Genomic DNA, 22,234 nt, shown 5'->3' with positions numbered 1-22,234 from the left:
GGAGGAGTGACTATAGTGGCAGCCCTGATGGAGTATTGTGTCAGGAGGGATGATGGAGAAGTGACTGTAGTGGCAGCCCTGATGGAGCATTGTGTCAGGAGGGATGATGGAGAAGTGACTGTAGTGGCAGCCCTGATGGAGTACTGTGTCAGGAGGGATGATGGAGGAGTGACTGTAGTGGCAGCCCTGATGGAGTATTGTGTCAGGAGGGATGATGGAGAAGTGACTGTAGTGGCAGCCCTGATGGAGCATTGTGTCAGGAGGGATGATGGAGAAGTGACTGTAGTGGCAGCCCTGATGGAGTATTGTGTCAGGAGGGATGATGGAGAAGTGACTGTAGTGGCAGCCCTGATGGAGCATTGTGTCAGGAGGGATGATGGAGAAGTGACTGTAGTGGCAGCCCTGATGGAGCATTGTGTCAGGAGGGATTATGGAGAAGTGACTGTAGTGGCAGCCCTGATGGAGCATTGTGTCAGGAGGGATGATGGAGAAGTGACTGTAGTGGCAGCCCTGATGGAGCACTGTGTCAGGAGGGATGATGGAGAATTGACTGTAGTGGCAGCCCTGATGGAGCATTGTGTCAGGAGGGATGATGGAGAAGTGACTGTAGTGGCACCCCTGATGGAGCATTGTGTTAGGAGGGATGATGGAGAAGTGACTGTAGTGGCAGCCCTGATGGAGCATTGTGTCAGGAGGGATGATGGAGAAGTGACTGTAGTGGCAGCCCTGATGGAGTATTGTGTCAGGAGGGATGATGGAGAAGTGACTGTAGTGGCAGCCCTGATGGAGTATTGTGTCAGGAGGGATGATGGAGAAGTGACTGTAGTGGCAGCCCTGATGGAGCACTGTGTCAGGAGGGATGATGGAGAAGTGACTGTAGTGGCAGCCCTGATGGAGTACTGTGTCAGGAGGGATGATGGAGGAGTGACTGTAGTGGCAGCCCTGATGGAGTATTGTGTCAGGAGGGATGATGGAGAAGTGACTGTAGTGGCAGCCCTGATGGAGCACTGTGTCAGGAGGGATGATGGAGGAGTGACTATAGTGGCAGCCCTGATGGAGTATTGTGTCAGGAGGGATGATGGAGAAGTGACTGTAGTGGCAGCCCTGATGGAGCATTGTGTCAGGAGGGATGATGGAGAAGTGACTGTAGTGGCAGCCCTGATGGAGTACTGTGTCAGGAGGGATGATGGAGGAGTGACTGTAGTGGCAGCCCTGATGGAGTATTGTGTCAGGAGGGATGATGGAGAAGTGACTGTAGTGGCAGCCCTGATGGAGCATTGTGTCAGGAGGGATGATGGAGAAGTGACTGTAGTGGCAGCCCTGATGGAGTATTGTGTCAGGAGGGATGATGGAGAAGTGACTGTAGTGGCAGCCCTGATGGAGCACTGTGTCAGGAGGGATGATGGAGAAGTGACTGTAGTGGCAGCCCTGATGGAGTATTGTGTCAGGAGGGATGATGGAGAAGTGACTGTAGTGGCAGCCCTGATGGAGTATTGTGTCAGGAGGGATGATGGAGAAGTGACTGTAGTGGCAGCCCTGATGGAGCACTGTGTCAGGAGGGATGATGGAGAAGTGACTGTAGTGGCAGCCCTGATGGAGTACTGTGTCAGGAGGGATGATGGAGGAGTGACTGTAGTGGCAGCCCTGATGGAGTATTGTGTCAGGAGGGATGATGGAGAAGTGACTGTAGTGGCAGCCCTGATGGAGCACTGTGTCAGGAGGGATGATGGAGGAGTGACTATAGTGGCAGCCCTGATGGAGTATTGTGTCAGGAGGGATGATGGAGAAGTGACTGTAGTGGCAGCCCTGATGGAGCATTGTGTCAGGAGGGATGATGGAGAAGTGACTGTAGTGGCAGCCCTGATGGAGTACTGTGTCAGGAGGGATGATGGAGGAGTGACTGTAGTGGCAGCCCTGATGGAGTATTGTGTCAGGAGGGATGATGGAGAAGTGACTGTAGTGGCAGCCCTGATGGAGCATTGTGTCAGGAGGGATGATGGAGAAGTGACTGTAGTGGCAGCCCTGATGGAGTATTGTGTCAGGAGGGATGATGGAGAAGTGACTGTAGTGGCAGCCCTGATGGAGCACTGTGTCAGGAGGGATGATGGAGAAGTGACTGTAGTGGCAGCCCTGATGGAGTATTGTGTCAGGAGGGATGATGGAGAAGTGACTGTAGTGGCAGCCCTGATGGAGCATTGTGCCAGGAGGGATGATGGAGAAGTGACTGTAGTGGCAGCCCTGATGGAGCATTGTGTCAGGAGGGATTATGGAGAAGTGACTGTAGTGGCAGCCCTGATGGAGCACTGTGTCAGGAGGGATGATGGAGAAGTGACTGTAGTGGCAGCCCTGATGGAGCACTGTGTCAGGAGGGATGATGGAGAAGTGACTGTAGTGGCAGCCCTGATGGAGCATTGTGTCAGGAGGCATGTAGAGAAGTAACTGTATGGTTATCTCCTGTAATGTCCTGTTTGAGAATTTCCTCCAACAAACCTTCATGGGCAGTAAAGTAAGCACCTCTATTGAGAGGTTTAGGAACGGTCATAGCAAAGCTAAATTACAGAAGTGGTTACGGCTTACGGATAGGAGGTATACGAGAGGCATTAGCTACTGGACACTACCTTTCTTTTCCCCACAATGTCACCCACGAGCCACAAAAACAAGTTTGAAAATGACCTAAAATTATAAGGCTATGTGCACACGTTGCGGATTAGGCTTAGGAATTTCTGGTGCAGATTCTGCCTCTCCTGGCAGAAAACGCACCTGCGGATTTGTCGAGTTTTTTGTGCGGTTCCGCAGCGTTTTTGTGCATTTTTGCTGTGGTTTTCTTGTGGATTTGCTGCGTTTTTTGTGCGGTTCCGCAGTGTTTTTTGTGCGTTTTTGCTGTGGTGTTCTTGTGGATTTGCTGCGTTTTTTGTGCGGTTCCGCAGTGTTTTTTGTGCGTTTTTGCTGTGGTGTTCTTGTGGATTTGCTGCGTTTTTTACCCCTGCGGTTTTCTACAATGGAATGGGTACAAAAACGCTACAGATTCACAAAAAAGAAGTGACATGCTACTTCTTTTAAACCGCAGTGTTTCCGCAGCGGATTTTCCGCGCCATTAGCACAGCATTTTTTTTTCTCATTGATTTACATTGTACTGTAACTCAATTGCGGATCTGCAGCGTTTCTGCACCTCACATACCCTTACCCATGTATCACAAAAAAAAATTCTAATCAAGAAAACATTTTAATTTTTTACAGTTGTTTACACTGCAGACAAAAATAAAAGTGTGCCTGGTGAGTAGCGGGGAATATGACCTGGTATTGAACGCTTTAGATCAGTGTGAACACAGCCCTGTTACCCTGTAGTTTTCACACTGCTGCAAAAAAAATCCCCCTGTGGTGAGCACAAGGTGTCGATGAGAGAGGCTTAGGCAGCCAATCAGGAGACAGCTTTCTTTCTTTCTAGGTGAGATTACCAATGCGAGGAGCGGTCTGGTTGGTTAGTGGAGCGGAGATCACACGGCGGCACTGTTAGTGCTAGTGCCGCTCTAGACTCCCACCAGCGGCGCTCAGTACGGCACACTAGGTGGGTCAGGCTTATATATCCGCTCGTCGCCGCCTCCTCCCCTCGTCCCTCCTTCCTTGCGCGCACTCCATCATGGCGATGCATAACAAGGCCACAGCGCCGCAGATCCCAGATACGCGCCGGGAGCTAGCCGAGCTGGTGAAGAGGAAACAAGAGCTAGCGGTAAATGTCTCCCCTTCTCTGTAGTCCACCAAGCGCCTCATTTACTTGTCTCCCTCATGCCTCACACCGCCCGCATTTTTACCAGACGCCGGTTACGCAAATGGCGTAGCTTAGCTGTTTAACGCTTCTCGTACGTGCATTGCGTGACGTGCCGGTGTGTGGGAATGGCACTGGCTCTGTGTGTTAATCGATACAATCATACGGCAGCTGCTACGTAGTAACGTGTCTGCGCCCCGGGCCGCCGGGCTGTGCGGCGTAGGACGCCGGGAGTGGCGGGAAAGAGAAATGTAGGGGCGGACGGGCGGGCGCACTGCTCATACTGGCCGCCCACCTGTAGTGCTGCCCACGGCTGGTCCGCCGCCTCATTAACCCCTTGGACCCTGTTAGGTTTTCCTTTCATAACCTACTATATGACTTTTTCTTTTGTGGCAGCAGTTATTTAACCCCTTTTGACAGCCAATACGTCTTTTTACTGACCTGAGATATAAGGCTACGTTCACATTTGCGGTGCTACGTTGGCGACGCAACACAACGCAAACAAGAACGCATGCAAAGCGCATCATTTTGTGACGCATGCGTCCTTTTTTTTGGCATGATTTTGGACGCAAAAAAAATGCAACTTGCTCCGTCCTCTGCGCCCTGACGCTTGCGCCAAAAATGACTCATGCGTCACAAAACGCATGACAACGCATGTCCATGCGCCCCCCATGTTAAATATAGGGGCGCATGACGCATGCGTCGCCGCGGCTGCGCCCGACGCAGCCCCGCAAAACGCTAATGTGAACGTAGCCTTAGAGACTAGCCTCCCCATACAGGTGACAATCCAGCAGCTGTCGGCTGTCCACTATAGCTGACAACTTGCTGCATCAGCCTCGATCAGTGTTGGCACCGTCCATATCTGTTTAACCCCATAGATGCTGCTGTCAATAGTGACTACATCATATAAATGGTTAACAGAGCGTGGCTTCTCCCTCTTTATCCCCATCGGCACACTGAGATCATGATTGTGTGGTCCTGATGTTTGTCATGGCAATTCCCGATCAAATAGCGATCTCAGTCTGCCGGCTGCAGTGACCTGTACAGATGTCAGCGACATTTAGGTGGTAAAAATACACTTTTTCATTCCTGTCATGCCACTTTGCATTCATTCCTTAACATCATCTGAAGGGTTAATTATCTGACTGTCAGCAGTTTTCAATATGTGGAGGGATGCTGTTTTTAAAATGTTATCACTTTTGGAGGTTTTCCAATATCTGGGACCCGAAAAGTCACTTCAAACCTGAATAGGTCCTTAAAAAAAAAAAAAAAAAAAAGTTTTGTAAATTTCCTTGAAAAAATGAAAAACTACTGCTATATATTCAAACCTCCTAAAATACTAACAAAATAAAATATCATTTTACAAATGGTGCCGATGTAAAGCAAACATGTGGGAAATGTTATATTAATATTTTTCTGTGGTGTGGTTATCTGGATTAAAGGGAGAATCATTCAAAGTTTGAAAATTGCTATATATATATATTTTTTTTTTTTCATCCAATTTCTGATTATTTTTTTTAATAAATAAACACAAACATATAGAAATAAATTTACCATTAACATAAAGTAAAACATGTCACAAAAAACAGTCTCAAAATCATTGGGATCTGTTGAAGCGTTCCAGAGTTATCACATAAAGGGACACTGGTCAGATATCAATAATTTGGCCCTGTCACTAAGGGCTTGGCTTTATTGGGGGGGGGGCTATGTTTTGTTTGGCAGTGCCATTGTTTTGCAGTACAAATAAGTGAGTAATGTATTAACTCTATGGGAAGCGGTTTTGCTTGTTGCGTAACAAATTGTACTTTTTATTGGTGCCGTTTTGGGATTCCACACATGATCGTACTTTTTTTTTTTTTCTTTCTTAATTTAAGCCAAGATTTACAAAATGGCAATTTTTTTTTTCTTATGGCGTTCTATGTATGGGATTTAAAATAATAGTTCTATAGTACGGGCTTGTTACCAATGCGAGAATAACATGCGCCTTATTTTACTGCGTTCCTACTATGAGTGTTTGGGGGGATAAGAGTTTCTGCACCTACTAGCTAAATCGGGTTAGGCCCCTTTCACACCAGTCACAATGCGTTGGCTCAACGGATCCGTCGCAGATTGTGAAAAACTGATGCGACGGATCCGACTAGCGGTTTTGGCTGATTGGATCCTAAATAAATCAGTGCATACTCAGTTAAAGGGACTCTGTCACCTGAATTTGGCGGGACTGGTTTTGGGTCATATGGGCGGAGTTTTCGGGTGTTTGATTCACCCTTTCCTTACCCACTGGCTGCAATATTGGATTGAAGGTCATTCTCTGTCCTCCATAGTACATGCCTGCACAAGGCAAGATTGCTTTGTGCAGCCATGTACTACGGAGGACAGAGCATGAACTTCAATCCAATATTGCAGCCAGCATGCAGCCAGCGGGTAAGGAAAGGGTGAATCAAACACCCCAAAACCCCGCCCATATGACCCAAAACCAGTCTCGCCAAATTCAGGTGACAGGTTCCCTTTAAAAAAACAGAATTCGTCACCGGATTCTGTTATTTGACGGATCCGGCGCCTATAGGCTTCCATTCGAGCAAACAGCAGATCTGTTGCTGTCAGATTTTTTTTTTTTTTTGACGTACACAAAAAATGTTACTTTGTCCGTTGTCTCCGGCCGCCGGACAAACAATTTTCAATGGATCTGGTGGAAGACAGATGAAACGTGAGGCCATCCGTCGCTAATACAAGTCTATGAGAAAAAACTGATCCGGCGGTATTAGTCGCCGGATTAGTTTTTTTTCAACATTTGGCGGATTGCGACTGATGGCAAAAAAAATGATGTGTGAAAGGGGTCTTAATTGTTTGTTTTTTTTTGTTTTTTTTCTTTGAAATAATTTTTGCTGCTTTTTTTTTTTCTTTTTCTGAATGTTGTTTTAAATAAATGCGCTCAGTTTGATATCTGCTTTGTTCCTGGTAATTGGTATGACAAAACTTTCTTGAAATTCATATGTAGAGTACATGCTTTTTTTCTAGTGATTCCACAGTGGAAATGCATTAAACGCATGCAATTTTTCCTTATGTCTTTTCCACATCTGAAGTCTGTGGGATAATCCTAGCCCCAACCCTAGCCGTAATGGAAAAATGGAAATAAATACATTTTATTTTCTTATTTTTCCCTAAGGGGGTGATAAAGGGGGGTTCTGTTTACTATTATTTTTCTCTTTATCACTGTGATAGGGTCTATCACAGTGGTCAAAATGAACAGATAGGAAAGATCTCTTGTTGTCAGGTGCCGGCTGGCAGATCTCGGCGGACGCACTGCACACGCGCCCGCCATTTTCTTTCCGGAAGACACTGGGGGATGCAGGAGTTGTCGGAGGTACTGGGGTGGCCTGGGAGACTCCATTTCTCTTTCCTCTGATATGCTAGATCATCAGAGGAGAGAGAAATAAATAGGAAATCAAACTTTTTTTTTTTTTTTTTTTGCGGTAGCCGTTATTCCGTGAATAATGATTTTGTTTTTAATGAATGGATATTAACCTTGTTTTTATAGGAAACGTTGGCTAATCTAGAGCGCCAGATCTATGCATTCGAAGGAAGTTACCTGGAAGATACACAGATGTATGGAAATATTATCAGAGGTTGGGACCGTTACTTAACAAACCAAAAGTAAGTTCACACCCCTGCGTCGTATTCATGTACTGCTACTGGGCCATACTTTTCCTGCATTTCTAAGTAGGGGATGTTCTTTTGGATCTCATGTATGTGGTTGTATTAGGGCGCTGAATAGTATTGATATTCTCGTGTTTTGTTTTTTTCTCAATTCCATGAGGGCATAATGCTCCATGTCATGCTGTTATGGTATGTACACACATTGTGGAGGGAAAATAGCGATGTTTTACAGTACCAGCAAAGTTAGGCCATGTTCACACCATCCTTTTTTTGATGCGGAACCGCTGCGATTTTCCCGCTGCGGGTCCGCAGCTGTTTTCCATGCAGGGTACATTACAATGTACCCTATGGAAAACAGGAACTGCTGTGCCCACATTGCGGAAAATCGCGAAAAAAGCCGCGCTGAATAGCCGCGGTAAAAAAGAAGTACCATGTCACTTCTTTTTGCGGAACTGCAGCGGTTCTGCACCCATAGACCTCCATTGTGAGGTCAAACCCGCAGTAAAACCCGCAGATGAAAAAAATATCTGAGGGTTTTCTGCGGTTTGTGGTGCAGAACCGCTGCAGTGTGGCTGCCCCCCCGTGCCCCAATCCCACCCCCCATGCTCCGACGACCCCCCCACCCCCCATGCCCTCATCTCCCCCCCCCCCTTATACTTACCCAGCTTCCCGGTGTCCGTCCGTCTTCTCCCTGGGCGCCGCCATCTTGCAAAATGGCGGGCGCATGCGCAGTGCGCCCGCCGAATCTGCCGGCCGGCAGATTCGTTCCAAAGTGCATTTTGATCACTGAGATAGGTTATATCTCAGTGATCAAAATAAAAAAAAATAGTAAATGATCCCCCCCCCCCCTTTGTCACCCCCATAGGTAGGGACAATAAAAAAATAAAGAATTTTTTTTTTTTTTTTTCCACTAAGGTTAGAATAGGGTTAGGGTTGGGGTATTTTCAGCCATTTTAACCCTAAAAAACTTCCTAGAAAACACACAGACTCTGCATAGAAAACTGCATCAAAAAGGCACCAAAAAAAGGACCTGCGTTTTCTGCCAAGAGCTGCGTTTTTTAGTGCAGAAAAAACAGCAGGGAAATCAGGAACGTGTGAACATGGCCTGATAGAGATTTTTGGAATGTCACGCACACACTGCTTACGTTTCTCTTGCAAATCAGAAGCCGTTTCAGATCTGCAGCATATCAATCCTTTAGACTTTTTTTGTATAGTTTTTCACAAATTCTAATGACTGGGGGGAAAAAGGATAAAAAGCAAGTATCTTATGCAGCATTTTTCTTGCCAGTCCATCAGTATTTGCAGCAGATTTTTCTGCTTCTAAGGCCGGAGTCACACATTCGAGAAGCACGTCCGTGTCTCGCATGTGAAAACCAAGCTCTGGTGCCAGCACTCCAGAGCGGAGCGTGTGGCCGCATAGCAACACATGGAGCCGCACGCTCCGCTCCCAAGTGCCAAAATTGCCTTGCGCAGGCATGTACTACGGAGGACAGAGAATGAACTTCAATCCAATATTGCGGCCAGCATGCAACCAGCGGGTAAGGAAAGGGTGAATTAAACACCCGAAAACTCCGCCCATATGACCCAAAATCGGTTCCGCCAAATTCAAGTGACCGGTTCCCTTTAAATCACAGATGTCACACAAAATACTTAATAAGTAACATTTTCCACATGTCTACTTTACATCAGCACAATTTTGGAACCCAAATTTTTTGGTCAGGGAGTTATAAGGGTTAAAAGTTGACCAGCAATTTCTCATTTTCACAACCTTTTTTTTTTTTTTTTTTTTTTGGGACCATATCACATTTGAAGTCATTTTGAGGGGTCTATATGATAGAAAATACCCAAGTGTGACGCCATTCTACAAACTGCACCCCTCACAGTGCTCAAAATCACATTCAAGAAGTTTATTAACCCTTCAGGTGTTTCACAGGAATTTTTGGAATGTTAAAAAAAAAAAAAAAAAACATTTAACTTTTTTCACAAAATTTACTTCTGCTCTGATTTGTCTTATTCTACCAAAGGTAACAGGAGAAATTGGACCCCAAAAGTTGTTGTACAATTTGTCCTGAGTACGCTGATACCCCATTTGTGGGGGTAAACCACTGTTTGGGCGCATGGCAGAGCTCGGAAGGGAAGGAGCGCAGTTTGACTTTTCAATGCAAAATTGACTGGAATTGAGATTGGACGCCATGTCGCGTTTGGACCCACAGTATAGTGTCAAATCGCTGATCTGACATTTTGCAGTGCACTGTGTCAGATAAGCGATCTGACAGGCAGTGCAGGAGGCTTGCTGGCAGCTGCTCTGAGCATGCGCTTGTAAGCCACCTCCCTGCAGGACCCAGAAGGAGCCCCACGACCATTTTAGATCCGGGGCCTGCAGGGAGGAGGAGGTAGGAGACTCTCTGAACAACGCGATCATATCACGTTGCTCCGAGGGTCTCAGGGAAGCACGCAGGGAGCCCCCTCCCTGTGCGATGATTCCCTATGCCGCCGGAACGCTGCAATCATATTTGATTGCAGTGTTCGGGGGTGAATGTGCCAAGAGCGGTCTGTGACTACTCCTGGCACATAGTGCCGGATGTCAGCTGTAATAATCAGCTGCCACCTGGTGGCGATCGGCCGCGCTCCCCCCGTGAGCGCGGCCGATTGCCTATGACGTACTATTCCGTCCCTGGGAATGAAGTCCTAGGTCACCTCGACGGAATAGCACATCATATGGGATTAAGGGTTTAAATTTGTTTTCATGGGCACAAACATTCTAAATGAGAAGGGGTTGTCCAAGCTGTGGACATCCCCTCTAAGGCCCAGAAGTTAGGCTCTTAAATTTGCAGTACTTCAGAAAACTCTCTCCTTTTCTCTAGCATTTTGTAATCCTGAAGTGTCTTGTCGGGGTTTTGTTGTGTTGTGTGGTGTTTTTTTTTTTTTTTTTTAATGAAAAAACCTCCATTCAACAATGAAGAAACCTCTCAACATTTCTCTATCGCCTTTCATTGGGGGACACAGGAACCATGGGTGTATGCTGCTGCCACTAGGAGGCTGACACTATGCAAATAAAAAAGTTAGCTCCTCCTCTGCAGTGTACACCCCACCGACAGGAAGTAGGATATTCAGTTTAGCTTAGTGTCAGTAGGAGGTGGACACGGGTCTTTCATTAGACCCTTATCTACCTCAATGTGCGTCGTTTCTTTTCAGGTTTTTCCGGAGGGATACAGGGTGAACAGTCACACCTGTAGTCCCACAGTGCGGACTATGAGTACGGCGTGTACTGCCACCCCGTATCCTCATAGATCCCTCACCAGGACCAAGATCCTAGCACACAAGCGTGCTTAGAAGTCCGGTCCTGGCTCCGTCCCCCACCCACTCGCCCACCAGAGCCTGTCGGTTGCGGAGACGAGGACGTCCATCAGCTCCCTGGACGTCTCATTCCTCTTCAGGTTAGTAACGACGTGGGATATTTAAGGTGAGTATTTTCCCCATTCCATCCCACCCCATACAGATCTTCTAAAGGGGGATCCCACTGGTCGTCGCCCGTGTGCACGGGCAGCTGCACGCAGTTGCAGGGGCCTTTTTATCCGCGCGCACGGGCCGAGATCCCTTTACCGCACGGCGGCCGTGCTTTTCTGTCTGCCGCGCCGCTTCCATAGCTGCGGCCGTTCTGCCTCCTGTTCTGGCCCCTGCGACCGTACGATTCCGGCCGCCCTTAGCGCCATCTGTGCCAGCGCGGCGGATCCCCTGCCATCTGTGCCAGCGCGGCGGCGTTTGCAGGCCGCCGCGCCGCTTCTGGCCCCTGCGACCGTACGATTCCGGCCGCCCTTAGCGCCATCTGTGCCAGCGTGGCGGCTCCCCTGCCATCTTTGCCAGCGCGGCGGCATTTGCAGGCCGCTTCGGGCCCCTGCAGCCACGCTTCTCCGGCCGCTCTCTGCGGCCACGATGCCTTTGTCCCAGGCTGCCCTGCCGCTTCATACCCGCGGCGCACTGCTCCGGCGCCGCGGTCTTGCACCGGTGGACGCCGGCCTCTAATTTAGGCCCCGGCTTCCCCCGGGGCCTACTTCCGGCCGCACTCCGCCACTTCCTCCTTACATCAGGCGGGCTTTTCTCCCGCCCGACTGGTTCAAGTCGGTGAGCCCCGCCCACCAGCGCCATCCTGGCGGTTAGCCCCGCCCACTTTCTCCTGCGCCCCTGAAGTGGTTTTTCGGCACCAGGACCGCTTTGCGCTGGCTCCTCAAAGCGCATAGCCTGGCGTCCTCATCCCTTGCGGCTCAGCATTGCAGCCGGTCCTGGACAGAAGAGTGTCCCAGAAGTCTGCTCTGTCTGCCTGCACCCCTGCGTTAAGGACCATCCACATCATGAGGTGCAGCTTTCCATCCATCACCTGTCGTGAGTACTAACCTTCTGGCTTCTTCATCGCCATGTCTAATCTTAAGGGAAGTCGCTTTTGTTCTCCCTCTTCTGCCTTAGTCTAACACTTTGCGTGTTCGCCTTATGCGCAGCGTCTGCCGTGAGTAGCTCTGCACCGCAGACTGATACTCTTCCCTTCTGAATTTTTCCTCGGACCCGTTCGGTCTATTTTTACGGGAGTTCGCTTCCGGCCTCCTACCTTTTCTCAGGCAGGCCTGCAGCAATCCACATTATGCTCACCGCCCAGGACCCCCCCCCCCCCCGCCACTCTATCAGTAGCGGATCTCACACGGGTGTCCCAGACCCTTGTGTCCGTGCTAGATCGGTTGCCCCTGCAGACTTCCGTAGTAGCCAGTGGGTCGCAAGAAGCTCCGTCCGAGACTTCTAATACAGGCCGCGAAAGATCCAGACAGGAACGCTGGTCTGAGTTCTCTTCTCGGTCCACTTCGCCCCACGGTCCTTCTCTGTGGTCGACTTCCCCCTGGCCTTTCCCCCCGGAGTCAGGCGAGGTTTTCTCTGATGCGCCTTCGGAGGATAATTTGGGGCCGGATTCGAACCAAATCGCTAACATGAGGGATATGGTTCAAAGCCTCATTGGAGCGACCAATCAGACCTGTGGCATCAAAGATTCCTCTACGAAACCCGCAGATCAGGCGGTTTCGTTTAGACGGTCTAAACTACCTCCCAAGGTATTGGCTCCTCATCCTGAATTCGAGGAGCTTCTGGCCAGAGAAAGAGCGAATTCGACCAGACGTTCTCAATGAGACAAGCGTCTTGGAGTCTCATAATCTCTTTCCTCCGGATCTCATTGCCAACCGGATTGAGAGGCGTTAGAGAACGACCTCTCCCCCTGTGGATCCGTCGGCTGCTAGACTTGCCACCAACACAGTCCTTATACTGTCCGGTGGGGCGGCTCTGAAAGATTCCATCGATTGGATCATGGAATCCTTCGTGAAGTCGGCTTTCGAAACCTGCCGCATCATCCCAATGCCCGACTTTGGCTTCCACTTGGGTTTCAAAGTCTGTATCTGAGGGGCTAAACAACTCCGTTGGGGCATTCAAGCTGGAGCTCCATCAGGCCGGCTGGCGGAACTTGCCACCCAGATTACTCACGCAGGGGAATAATTGGTTCCCTGGACGTCGCGTCTTCTGCCGCACAGGCGCCCAGTGAGGTTGTTGCCAGCCGTCGCACTGTTTGGCTCAAGAGTCATCAAAGAAGTCCCTTACGAGCCTGTCTTTTCAAGGTTCACGTCCTTTCGGTTCCAAGCTGGACCAAATTTATCAAGGACGCCACTGGCGGCACCAGTCCCCTTCTCCAGACCTCGCCCACTTTCCCTTAGGCGGCTACTTCGGTCTTTTCGACCTTTTTCGTAGTTTCGCGGCATCAGATTCCTCTTCGCAACAGCAGAGGCCACAGGCACGTTAAGAGAAGAAGGTATTCATCGGACTCACTCCTTCCTGGCGTGCCCGCTACTCCTAAGGCGGATTATCCAGGTCCAGGACTGGAAGTTCCACCTAGGCATGACCCACGACTAGACCCCAGCCCGTTTCTCAGGCTGGGCAACCATCTTCTGTTCCTCAGGGACGTCTGGGTCTCCTCAGTAGAGGACGCATGGGCCAGGGCACTTGTTCCCTCTAGATACAAAATCTTCATTTCACGGTCCTGGGATCGTTTTCTTCAAATCCCAACCTCCAAGAGACCCCGCTCTAGTCCCGGGTTTCTTTACTGCCATTGTTTCCCTCCTTAAATCCGGGGTAATCGTTCCCGTCCCAGAACTGGAACGGTTCAACGGTTCACAGGCTTCTCTTCGAATCTTTTTGTACTGACAGAGGACGACAAGGTTCGTCCCAGTCCGGATCTCAATCTGCTGAACAGGAAGTTTCGTTGGAGACACTTCAGGATGATATTCCCTCGTTCAGTAATCGCTTCCATGGAGGCTCAGGAATTTCGGTTTCAGGCTCCCGAAAGTCTATCCATCTTTCCCGACATTCTAGCCGTTGCGGGTGGCTCGTCAACAGGAAGAAGTTCCATCTTGTTCAGCACCTCGTATCTCCGGGCATGTTTTTCGATACTTGTCGGACCAGAGTCTTCCTTCCCGAAGACAGGATATCCCTCCTTTGTCAGGAAGTTCGCTTGCTCCAGGGTTTTCGGCTCCCCTCTTCTCCGACGGGCCTTGAAGGCCCTAAGGAGGTTGGTTGCAACATCGGAAGCAATTTTCCCTTCGCCCGTTTCATTCAAGACTTCTTCGGCAGGCTATTCTATCACAGGGGACAGGTCTGTCTTTTCTCTGCATCGTCCGATCCGGCTTTCTCCCGGGTCAAACGGTTCCTCGACTGGTGGCCGAGGTCACTTCTCTTATCCCAGAGTAGATCCTTCACAGCCTTCCTTCCAGTTCCCTGGCAGGTGGTGACGACGGACACCAGCCCGCTCGGCGGAGGCGCGGGGCTTTGTTTCCTGTTCTGTCAGGGTTGTTGGTCGGCGCAGGAGTCCTCTTGGCCGATCAATGTCCTCGAGTTCCGGATCATCTTTCTGTCTTTCCTTCACTGGGTAAGGATTCTCAGCAGCCTGCCAATTCGAATCCAGACAGACAATGACACAGCAGTGGCATATGTCTACCACCAGGGGTGGACTCGACGTTCCCTGGCCTCGGCCGAGATTCCAGGATCCTCCTTTGGACAGAGGCAACGGTCCTGGTGAGCTCCGCAGTGCATGTCCCCGGCATGGACTTTTAGGCCGCCGACTTCCTCGGCCACGAGGGCCTCGCGGCAGGGGAAGGGTTCTTCAGGAGGTTTCCTATCGGATTGCCCTTCAATGGGGGACTCCAGAGGTGGACCTCATGGCGTCCTGATTGAACAGGAAGGCCCCTCGGGTCGGCCCAGGGTCCCGTGATCCTCTCACAGTGGTGTTGTCACTCTGGCCATTCCTTGGTCGCAGTTCGTGCTCCCCTATCGGTTCCCACGCCTTCCCTTGCTTTTCCAAGCTGTCGAAAAAGATCAAGGCGGGATGGGTGCCGGTCATTCTGATCGTCCTGGATTGGCACAGGAGGTCTTGGTCTGCAGACATCGTCAATCTTCTCGCGGACACCCCTGGTGCCTTCCAAACGGACCCGATATGCTGTCTCGGGGTCCGATCTGCCACCCGAATTATCGGTCGCTCAGTTTAACGGTGTGGCTGTGGACTCCACAGTTCTAAGAGCGTCCGGCCTTTCGGCCCAGATGAGCCACTCTATAATTCAGGCTGGGAAGCCTTCGTCTTCTTGCAGGATTTACTATCCTACCTGGAGGGCATACTTTCGTTGATGCGAGTCCAACCACTTTTCTCCTATGTCCTTTTTCCCTGCCTTCCATTTGGTTTTCCTTCAGGCACGACTGGATTCGGGCTTCGCTCTCAGTTCCCTAAAGGGCCAGGTTTCTGCGCTCTTCTTCTCTTTTAAGAAGGCGTTATCTTCTCAGCCACAGGTTACGACCTTCCTTCAAGGAGTAGCCCACACTGTCCCTCCGTACAGGGCCTCTGTGGATTCATGGGATTTAAAGGTTGTGTTGGTTGTTCTTAGGGGTTCCCCCTTTGAGCCTCTCAGGGAGTTTTCCCTGTCAGTTCTATCTCGGAAGGTGGCCTTTCTCAGGTGCATCTCTTCGATCCGCCGTGTTTTCGAGTTGGCGGCCATTTCTTGCCGACCTCCTTTCTTGATTTTCCACCAGGACAAGGTGGTCCCAGGCCTCTTCCTTCCTTCCTTCCTTCCTTCCTTCCTTCCTTCCTTCCTTCCTTCCTTCCTTCCTTCCTTCCTTCCTTCCTTCCTTCCTTCCTTCCTTCCTTCCTTCCTTCCTTCCTTCCTTCCTTCCTTCCTTCCTTCCTTCCTTCCTTCCTTTTTCATCTTTCCACCTCAACGAGGGCATCGTTCTACCTTTCCTTTGTCCAGCTCCGACTCATCCTCTGGAGTGATCGTTGAACAGGCTGGGCCTCGTCAGGGCAGTGAGGATCTCCCTGGCTAGCACAGCCGCTTTCCGAAAGATGGATTCTCTTTTCGCCATCCCTGATGGCGTGCGTAGAGGCCTGCCGGTTTCCAAGGCGACTATTGCTCACTCTATCAGAACGGCAACTTTCGAAGCTTACCGGGTCAAGAACAAGAGTGCCTCCTCCTGAGATAAGGCTCACTCTACCCGGGCAGTCGGCGCTTACAGTGCGGTACGTCACGGGGCTTTTGCCGACGGCTTTGCAAAGCGGCAATCTGGTCTTCCATCCACACGTTTCGCCGAACTACGGCGGACTCCAGCCTGGGCAGAGGATCCTGCAGGCGGCAGTGGTGAGTCCTCGGACCTGATGGAAGTCTGTTTTTCCCACCCCAGGGACTGCTTTGGGACGTCCCATGGTTCCTGTGTCCCCCAATGAAAGGCGATAGAGAAAACAGGATTTTTGGTTGCTTACCGTAAAATCTGTTTCTCGGAGCCTTCATTGGGGGACACAGCACCCTCCCAAGTTGAACAGCTCTGTTTACTGTATACGTTTGAGTTCTTTGAACACTCTTTGAGTGTTTGAAACTGTTAATCTATGGAGCGCCGTGGAATTTGTTGGCGCTATATAAAGTTTATTATTATTATATTATTCTTTCTCTTTTACATGTTGCTTCTCCTACTGCTTTCTCACTAACTGAATATCCTACTTCCTGTCGGTGGGGTGTACACTGCAGAGGAGGAGCTAACTTTTTTATTTGCATAGTGTCAGCCTCCTAGTGGCAGCAGCATACACCCATGGTTCCTGTGTCCCCCAATGAAGGCTCCGAGAAACAGATTTTACGGTAAGCAACCAAAAATCCTGTTTTTTGGTTCAAAAATCTCTAGAACTGTCAAGAAGGTTCTTCTAAGGGTTTTTTCCGCACTAACTTGGATGATGAAGTACAGACAACTCTTCACGAGTTTTCTGCTCTGAAGATAAGACACCTTTTATCAGTTTGGGGTCTTTGGAAACTTGAAGCGGTTAAGACACTTTGGTCTGACCATACGCACTGCTGGTCTTTGTTTACATGGAAATGTTCATTCTTACTGTGCTGTCATGTGGCTTTTTGGAGGGAATTCATTCCAAATCCATTTCTTTAACCCCCTTTTCTACATTAGACATATTCTGTACCTCATGGTCGGCTGGTACTTGCCGGCCTTGTGTGAGCAGAGTACGTCAAGGCGATCTTGCGTGTACAGCGGCTGATTCTGACAGCTGACATCCAGCTCTGTGCCAGGAGCGGTGCAGGTGCTGCTCCTGGCACTTTAACACCCTAAATGATGCGATCACAGCATATAAAGAGCAGGCAGATAGAAGAAACAATATACCGTATTTTTCTGACCAACCTGTGATGTCAGAAGTAGGCGGGCTGGAGCATCACATGGCAGCACAGAGCCCTCCCTCTTCTTGACATCACAGGTCCTTCAGACTCCAACACTAGAATCTGCTGGCTTCCATTACCTGTGCTGTGGAAAGGCAACAAGAGGGAGGGCTCTGTGTGCAGTCATGGGATGCTTTTACCTCACCACAGTGTGGCTGGCTGCCACAATTAAGAGGTTAGTCTTTCCAAAACACAATAAAGCACTCTGCCACTTCTTTAGTGAACTATAACTCCCAGCATGTCATAGGATATGCAGGACATGCTGGGAGCTATAGTTCTCATTGGATTTTAAAGCAGCACTCAAGTGTTATTTTACAGTGCTGGAGTGGTGCTTTAAATATAAGCCCTGTGCCCCCCTTGTTATACTCACCCTCCAGCATCTTCATATAGTACTGTACAGACACCACACTGGTCCCGCAGCTTCCAACATAATAACATACTATTATATGTGGTGTTATTATATATAATAGTATGTTATTAAATATTTTACCACATTTTTTTGCTTCAAATATTTTTTTCCCTATTTTCCACCTCTAAAACCTGGGTGCGCCTTATAGTCCGGTGCGTCTTATAGTCCGAAAAATACGGTAGTTGTATTGCTGTAATCGTAGTGACCCAAATAATAAAGCTGCTTTATCAATTTTACCACAAACAGAATGTCATAAAAACTCTTGAATTGATGACTTTTGTTCATTCTGTCTCTAAAAAAATCGGGATAGAAAGCGATAAAAAAAAGTGACCGAAAACAGTACCAATAAAAATGTCAACTCGACCCGCAAAAAACAAGCCCTCACATGACTGTTGGCCAAAATATGGAAAATTATAGCGGTCTAATCGAACCGACCCAAATAAAGTCATCTAATCACTTATACCGCACGAGGATCAGAGTAAAAATAAATAAAACCAATTCACCTGGTGTGGTTGGTTTTTTTTTATTGTTTTTTTTTTTTTTTGTTCATTCTGCCTCCCAAAGATCGCAGTAAGGTTCTGCTTACATTTATCCTGCGCTCTGCACCGGGGTGAATAAAAGAGCGATCCGTCAGTTTTGTGCACTTTTGAAAAGGGCAATGTTAAACCGAGGCCAGACAGTCGAGTAAGTCTGCTGCCTCATATAGTGAGTGGATCCTTCGGGGGTTTCATCTGAATCGCCCCACTAGCGTAAAGTGCCGGATAAGTGTGATTTACCAAACGTTATGGAAAATGTTCCCAATAAAAGCTTTAACTCAATGTACAAAAATGGCCAAGTCTCCACTCATTTCCGTCACCTGTCAATGGACATATAAGGGGCTTCCACATTACTGGTAGCACAAAGGTTCTGGAAAAGCGCTGTATATCCTCACACCCTAAAAGAAATCCAGCAAACTCTGCACTCCCTCTCTGCATTTCTGTAGCAATGATGGCCCACCTAATTTATTTATGCATGTCTCCTGAAGCTTGAGCTGGGTACAACAACGTACTGGTCACTACAACGGCAGTTTGCAATTTAACATCCACTGCTGCTTGTTTATGGATAACGCCCATGGAGACAATATTGTCACTACACCTGTAGATAAATTCCCAAAGGGGTATAATTTCCAAAATGGGGTCACTTGAGGGAGGATTCTGCTCTTCCAGCACTTTCTGTATATGGAGTCCACAAACTATTCTGGGAAAAATCTGTGCTCCAGGAGGCAAATGGCGCTCTGTCCCTCCCGAGTCCCAACTTGCGCGAGTTTCTCGCATTGCACTCGCAAGTATGACCCCCGGCCTTAAGGTACCTTCACACTAAACGACGCTGCAGCGATCCAGACAACGATCCGGATCGCTGCAGCGTTGCTGTTTGGTTGCTGGAGAGCTGTCACACAGACCGCTCTCCAGCGACCAACGATGCCGGTAACCAGGGTAAACGTGTTACTAAGCGCAGGGCCGCGCTTAGTAACCCGATGTTTACCCTGGTTACCATCCTAAAAGTAAAAAAACCAAACGCTACATACTTACCTACCGCTGTCTGTCCCCGGCGCTGTGCTTCTCTGCTCTGGCTGTGAGCGCCGGGCAGCCGGAAAGCAGAGTGGTGACGTCACCGCTCTGCTTTCCGGCCGCTGTGCTCACAGCCAGAGCAGAGAAGCACAGCGCCGGGGACAGACAGCGGTAGGTAAGTATGTAGCGTTTGGTTTTTTTACTTTTAGGATGGTAACCAGGGTAAACATCGGGTTACTAAGCGCGGCCCTGCGCTTAGTAACCCGATGTTTACCCTGGTTACCAGCGAAGACATCGCTGAATCGGTGTCGCACACGCCGATTCAGCGATGTCAGCGGGAGAGCCAGCGACCAAATAAAGTTCTGGCCCTCTAGCCCCGACCAACGACATCACAGCAGGATTCTGATCGCTGCTGCGTGTCAAACTAAACGATATCGCTAGCGAGGACGCTGCAACGTCACGGATTGCTAGCGATATCGTTTAGTGTGAAGGTACCTTTAGGGGTCTAGTTTCCAAAATGGTGTCGCTTGTGGGAGATTCCACTGTTTAGGCACATCAGGGGCTCTCCAAACACGACATGGTTTCCGCTGATTATTCCAGTAAATTATTCATTCAAAACATCAAATAATGCTCCTTCCATACTGGACCCTGCCGTGTGCCCAAACAGTAGTATTCCCCCTTTAGGGTCTAAAGTAAATTATTTTGTATTGAGGAAGGAAAAAAGGTTGGCTGTTCACTTTTTTTTTTTTTTTTTTTACTTCCAATTCTAAAAATTTCTGTGACCCACAAAGGGTTAATGAACTTCTTGAATGTGGTTTTCAGTACCTTGAGGGGTGCAGTTTTTAGAATGGTGTCACTTTTGGGTATTTTCTGTCATATAGATCCCTCAGTCACTTCAAATGTAATGTGCTCTCTAAAAAAAAAAAAAAAGTTTTGCAAATTTGGTTGAGAAAATGAGAAGTTGCTGGTCAACTTTCAACCCTTAAAGGGAACCTGTCACCCCCAAAATCGAAGATGAGCTAAGGCTACGTTCACATTAGCATCATGCGACGCAGCGTCGCCGACGCAACGCACGACGGATCGGAAACGCACGCAAAAACGCACCATTTTTGACGCATGCGTCGAACGGATGCGTCGTAAAACGCAGCGTTTTTTGTTGCGTTTTTCCAAAAAACGCAGCGTTTTACGACGCATGCGTTGTCAAACAATGATGTAATCTTTCAACACAATTTAGTGTCTAGACACTAGATAATACCACCAATAAATAGAAGAGGGTGGGTCTAGTGTCTAGACACTAGATAATGCCACCAATGGGTAGATGAGGGTGGGTATAATGTAATTGTGGTATATATATACCCCGGCATAGATTATTTCCAACCATACAGCATCAAGATGGAGCGTCCCATGGAGAGTATCTACCTCAATATGGAGCTGTAATTTGCCCTTGCTATTGCTTATGCTATTGCCTGTCATGAACAGAGGAAAAGAGACAAACTACGGAGAAGGAGTCATCGGCGTTTTTGGCTACACCCTATAGTGGAAGTCCGAGAGAGTCGTGGAGCCTACCATTGTCTGTTTGGCGAATTAAATGAGAACCAGGAGAAATACTTTGAATACACCAGGATGTCTCAAAACAGCTTCCGATATCTGCTGCGTCTGGTGGAAGGAACCATTTCCAGGCAGGACACGCAGCTCCGTAAATCGATTTCCCCCGAGGAACGTCTGCTGGTGACTCTACGGTACGTAATGCAATGTGAAGGATTTATATGTTCTTGCCATTTTTTAAAGTAACGTGTTTTGGTTTTGTGGGGGATTGTAATTAAGAATGAAAAATTCTTTCATATCAATTTAATTACATTTATTTATTTTTCTTCTTGTCAGTTTCCTTGCTACCGGAGAGACCTTGAGATCACTGCATTTCCAGTTTAGGATTGGAGTCTCCACACTGTCTGGTATTATTGCCTACACATGCCGCGCATTGTGGGACAACCTCCGGGAGGAATTTTTACCCATCCCTACAACAGAATTATGGCAGGCCAACGCCCAAAAATTTGAACAAGTGTGTTCTTTCCCTAACTGTATTGGAGCCGTGGATGGGAAGCACATTAGGATTACCAAGCCTTCAAGAAGTGGATCTCTGTTTTTTAATTATAAAAAATACTTTTCCACCGTGCTCATGGCAATTGCAGGTGTGGACTGCAGGTTTCTCGCTGTGGACATTTGGAGCGTTTGGCCGTGCAAATGATTCACGGACATTTAAGGAGTCTGATATGGGCCGAAGATTGTACGATAACGATTTTAATTTCCCCCAGCCACGACCTCTTCCCAACACCGAAGGCCCGGCCATGCCATTTGTTGTGGTTGGGGATGAGGCTTTTCAAATGAGTGGCAACCTACTTAAACCGTACTCCAGTCGGGGGTTGGACCGCACCAAAAGTATTTTTAATTATAGACTGTCCCGGGCCAGAAGAACTGTGGAGTGCGCCTTTGGCATCCTTGTCTCCAAATGGCGTATCTTTAGGATCCGCTATAAATTTGAAAATTGAGACAGTGGATGAGGTGGTGAAGGCGTGTGTGGTTCTCCACAATTTTATTATTGATAAAGAGAGAGTCAACGTGGAACTCGATGAACCCATACCAAATCCATTGCCTGATTATCAAGATCATCCTCTGCGGACAACTGTGGAGATTGCTCATATGAGGGACCAATTTGCTGCATACTTTGTTTCAGATGTTGGGCGTGTTTCATGGCAAGATCAAATGGTTTAATTCATCTTGGTATTATGATACAATAAAAACACTGTCATGTAAACACTGTGGAGTCCATGTCATTTTACCAGCCTATGTAATGGTATTTTAATGTCCCCTGATTTTCTAATGCGTTGTGTTTTGAAATAAAGTTCTTGTGCCTTTCCGTTTTCACAAAACAAATCTCCCATATGTTTTTCCATATTAAACAAATTTTAAAATCCTATGCTACATAAACTAATGTGTGTCCCACAAAATTTATGTGAGCACCAGTACCCAAATGGACTGTGACAAAACAACAAAATATTTCAGCCGTGTGTTCCATAGTTTTGACATATAA

At 48.3% G+C, this 22,234-nt stretch overlaps 1 protein-coding gene across 8 annotated transcripts in view; it reads left to right on the top strand.

The window, feature by feature from the left end:
- The first annotated feature begins 3,517 nt into the window (after positions 1-3,517).
- The window catches only part of MEAF6 (MYST/Esa1 associated factor 6), an 80,487-nt gene continuing 61,770 nt past the window's right edge, over positions 3,518-22,234 (top strand). For 2 of the 8 annotated variants that reach the window (XR_011319276.1, XM_069756903.1), the window contains exons 1-2: positions 3,533-3,727; positions 7,299-7,414. Coding sequence is in view for 6 of the 8 variants with exons in the window: in XM_069756903.1 (XP_069613004.1) it covers positions 3,638-3,727; positions 7,299-7,414 (206 nt within the window). In the remaining 2 variants the exon portion in view is untranslated. Of the gene's footprint in view, positions 3,728-7,298; positions 7,415-22,234 lie in introns of all 8 variants that reach the window. The other 6 variants (XM_069756900.1, XM_069756901.1, XR_011319275.1 and 3 more) reach the window with 6 other exon arrangements.

This window comes from Ranitomeya imitator, chromosome 3 (genome assembly GCF_032444005.1).
Source record: "Ranitomeya imitator isolate aRanImi1 chromosome 3, aRanImi1.pri, whole genome shotgun sequence".
Taxonomy (NCBI): domain Eukaryota; kingdom Metazoa; phylum Chordata; class Amphibia; order Anura; family Dendrobatidae; genus Ranitomeya; species Ranitomeya imitator.
Note: the sequence above shows the minus strand (reverse complement) of the source record. Positions and strands in the feature narration are given on the sequence as shown.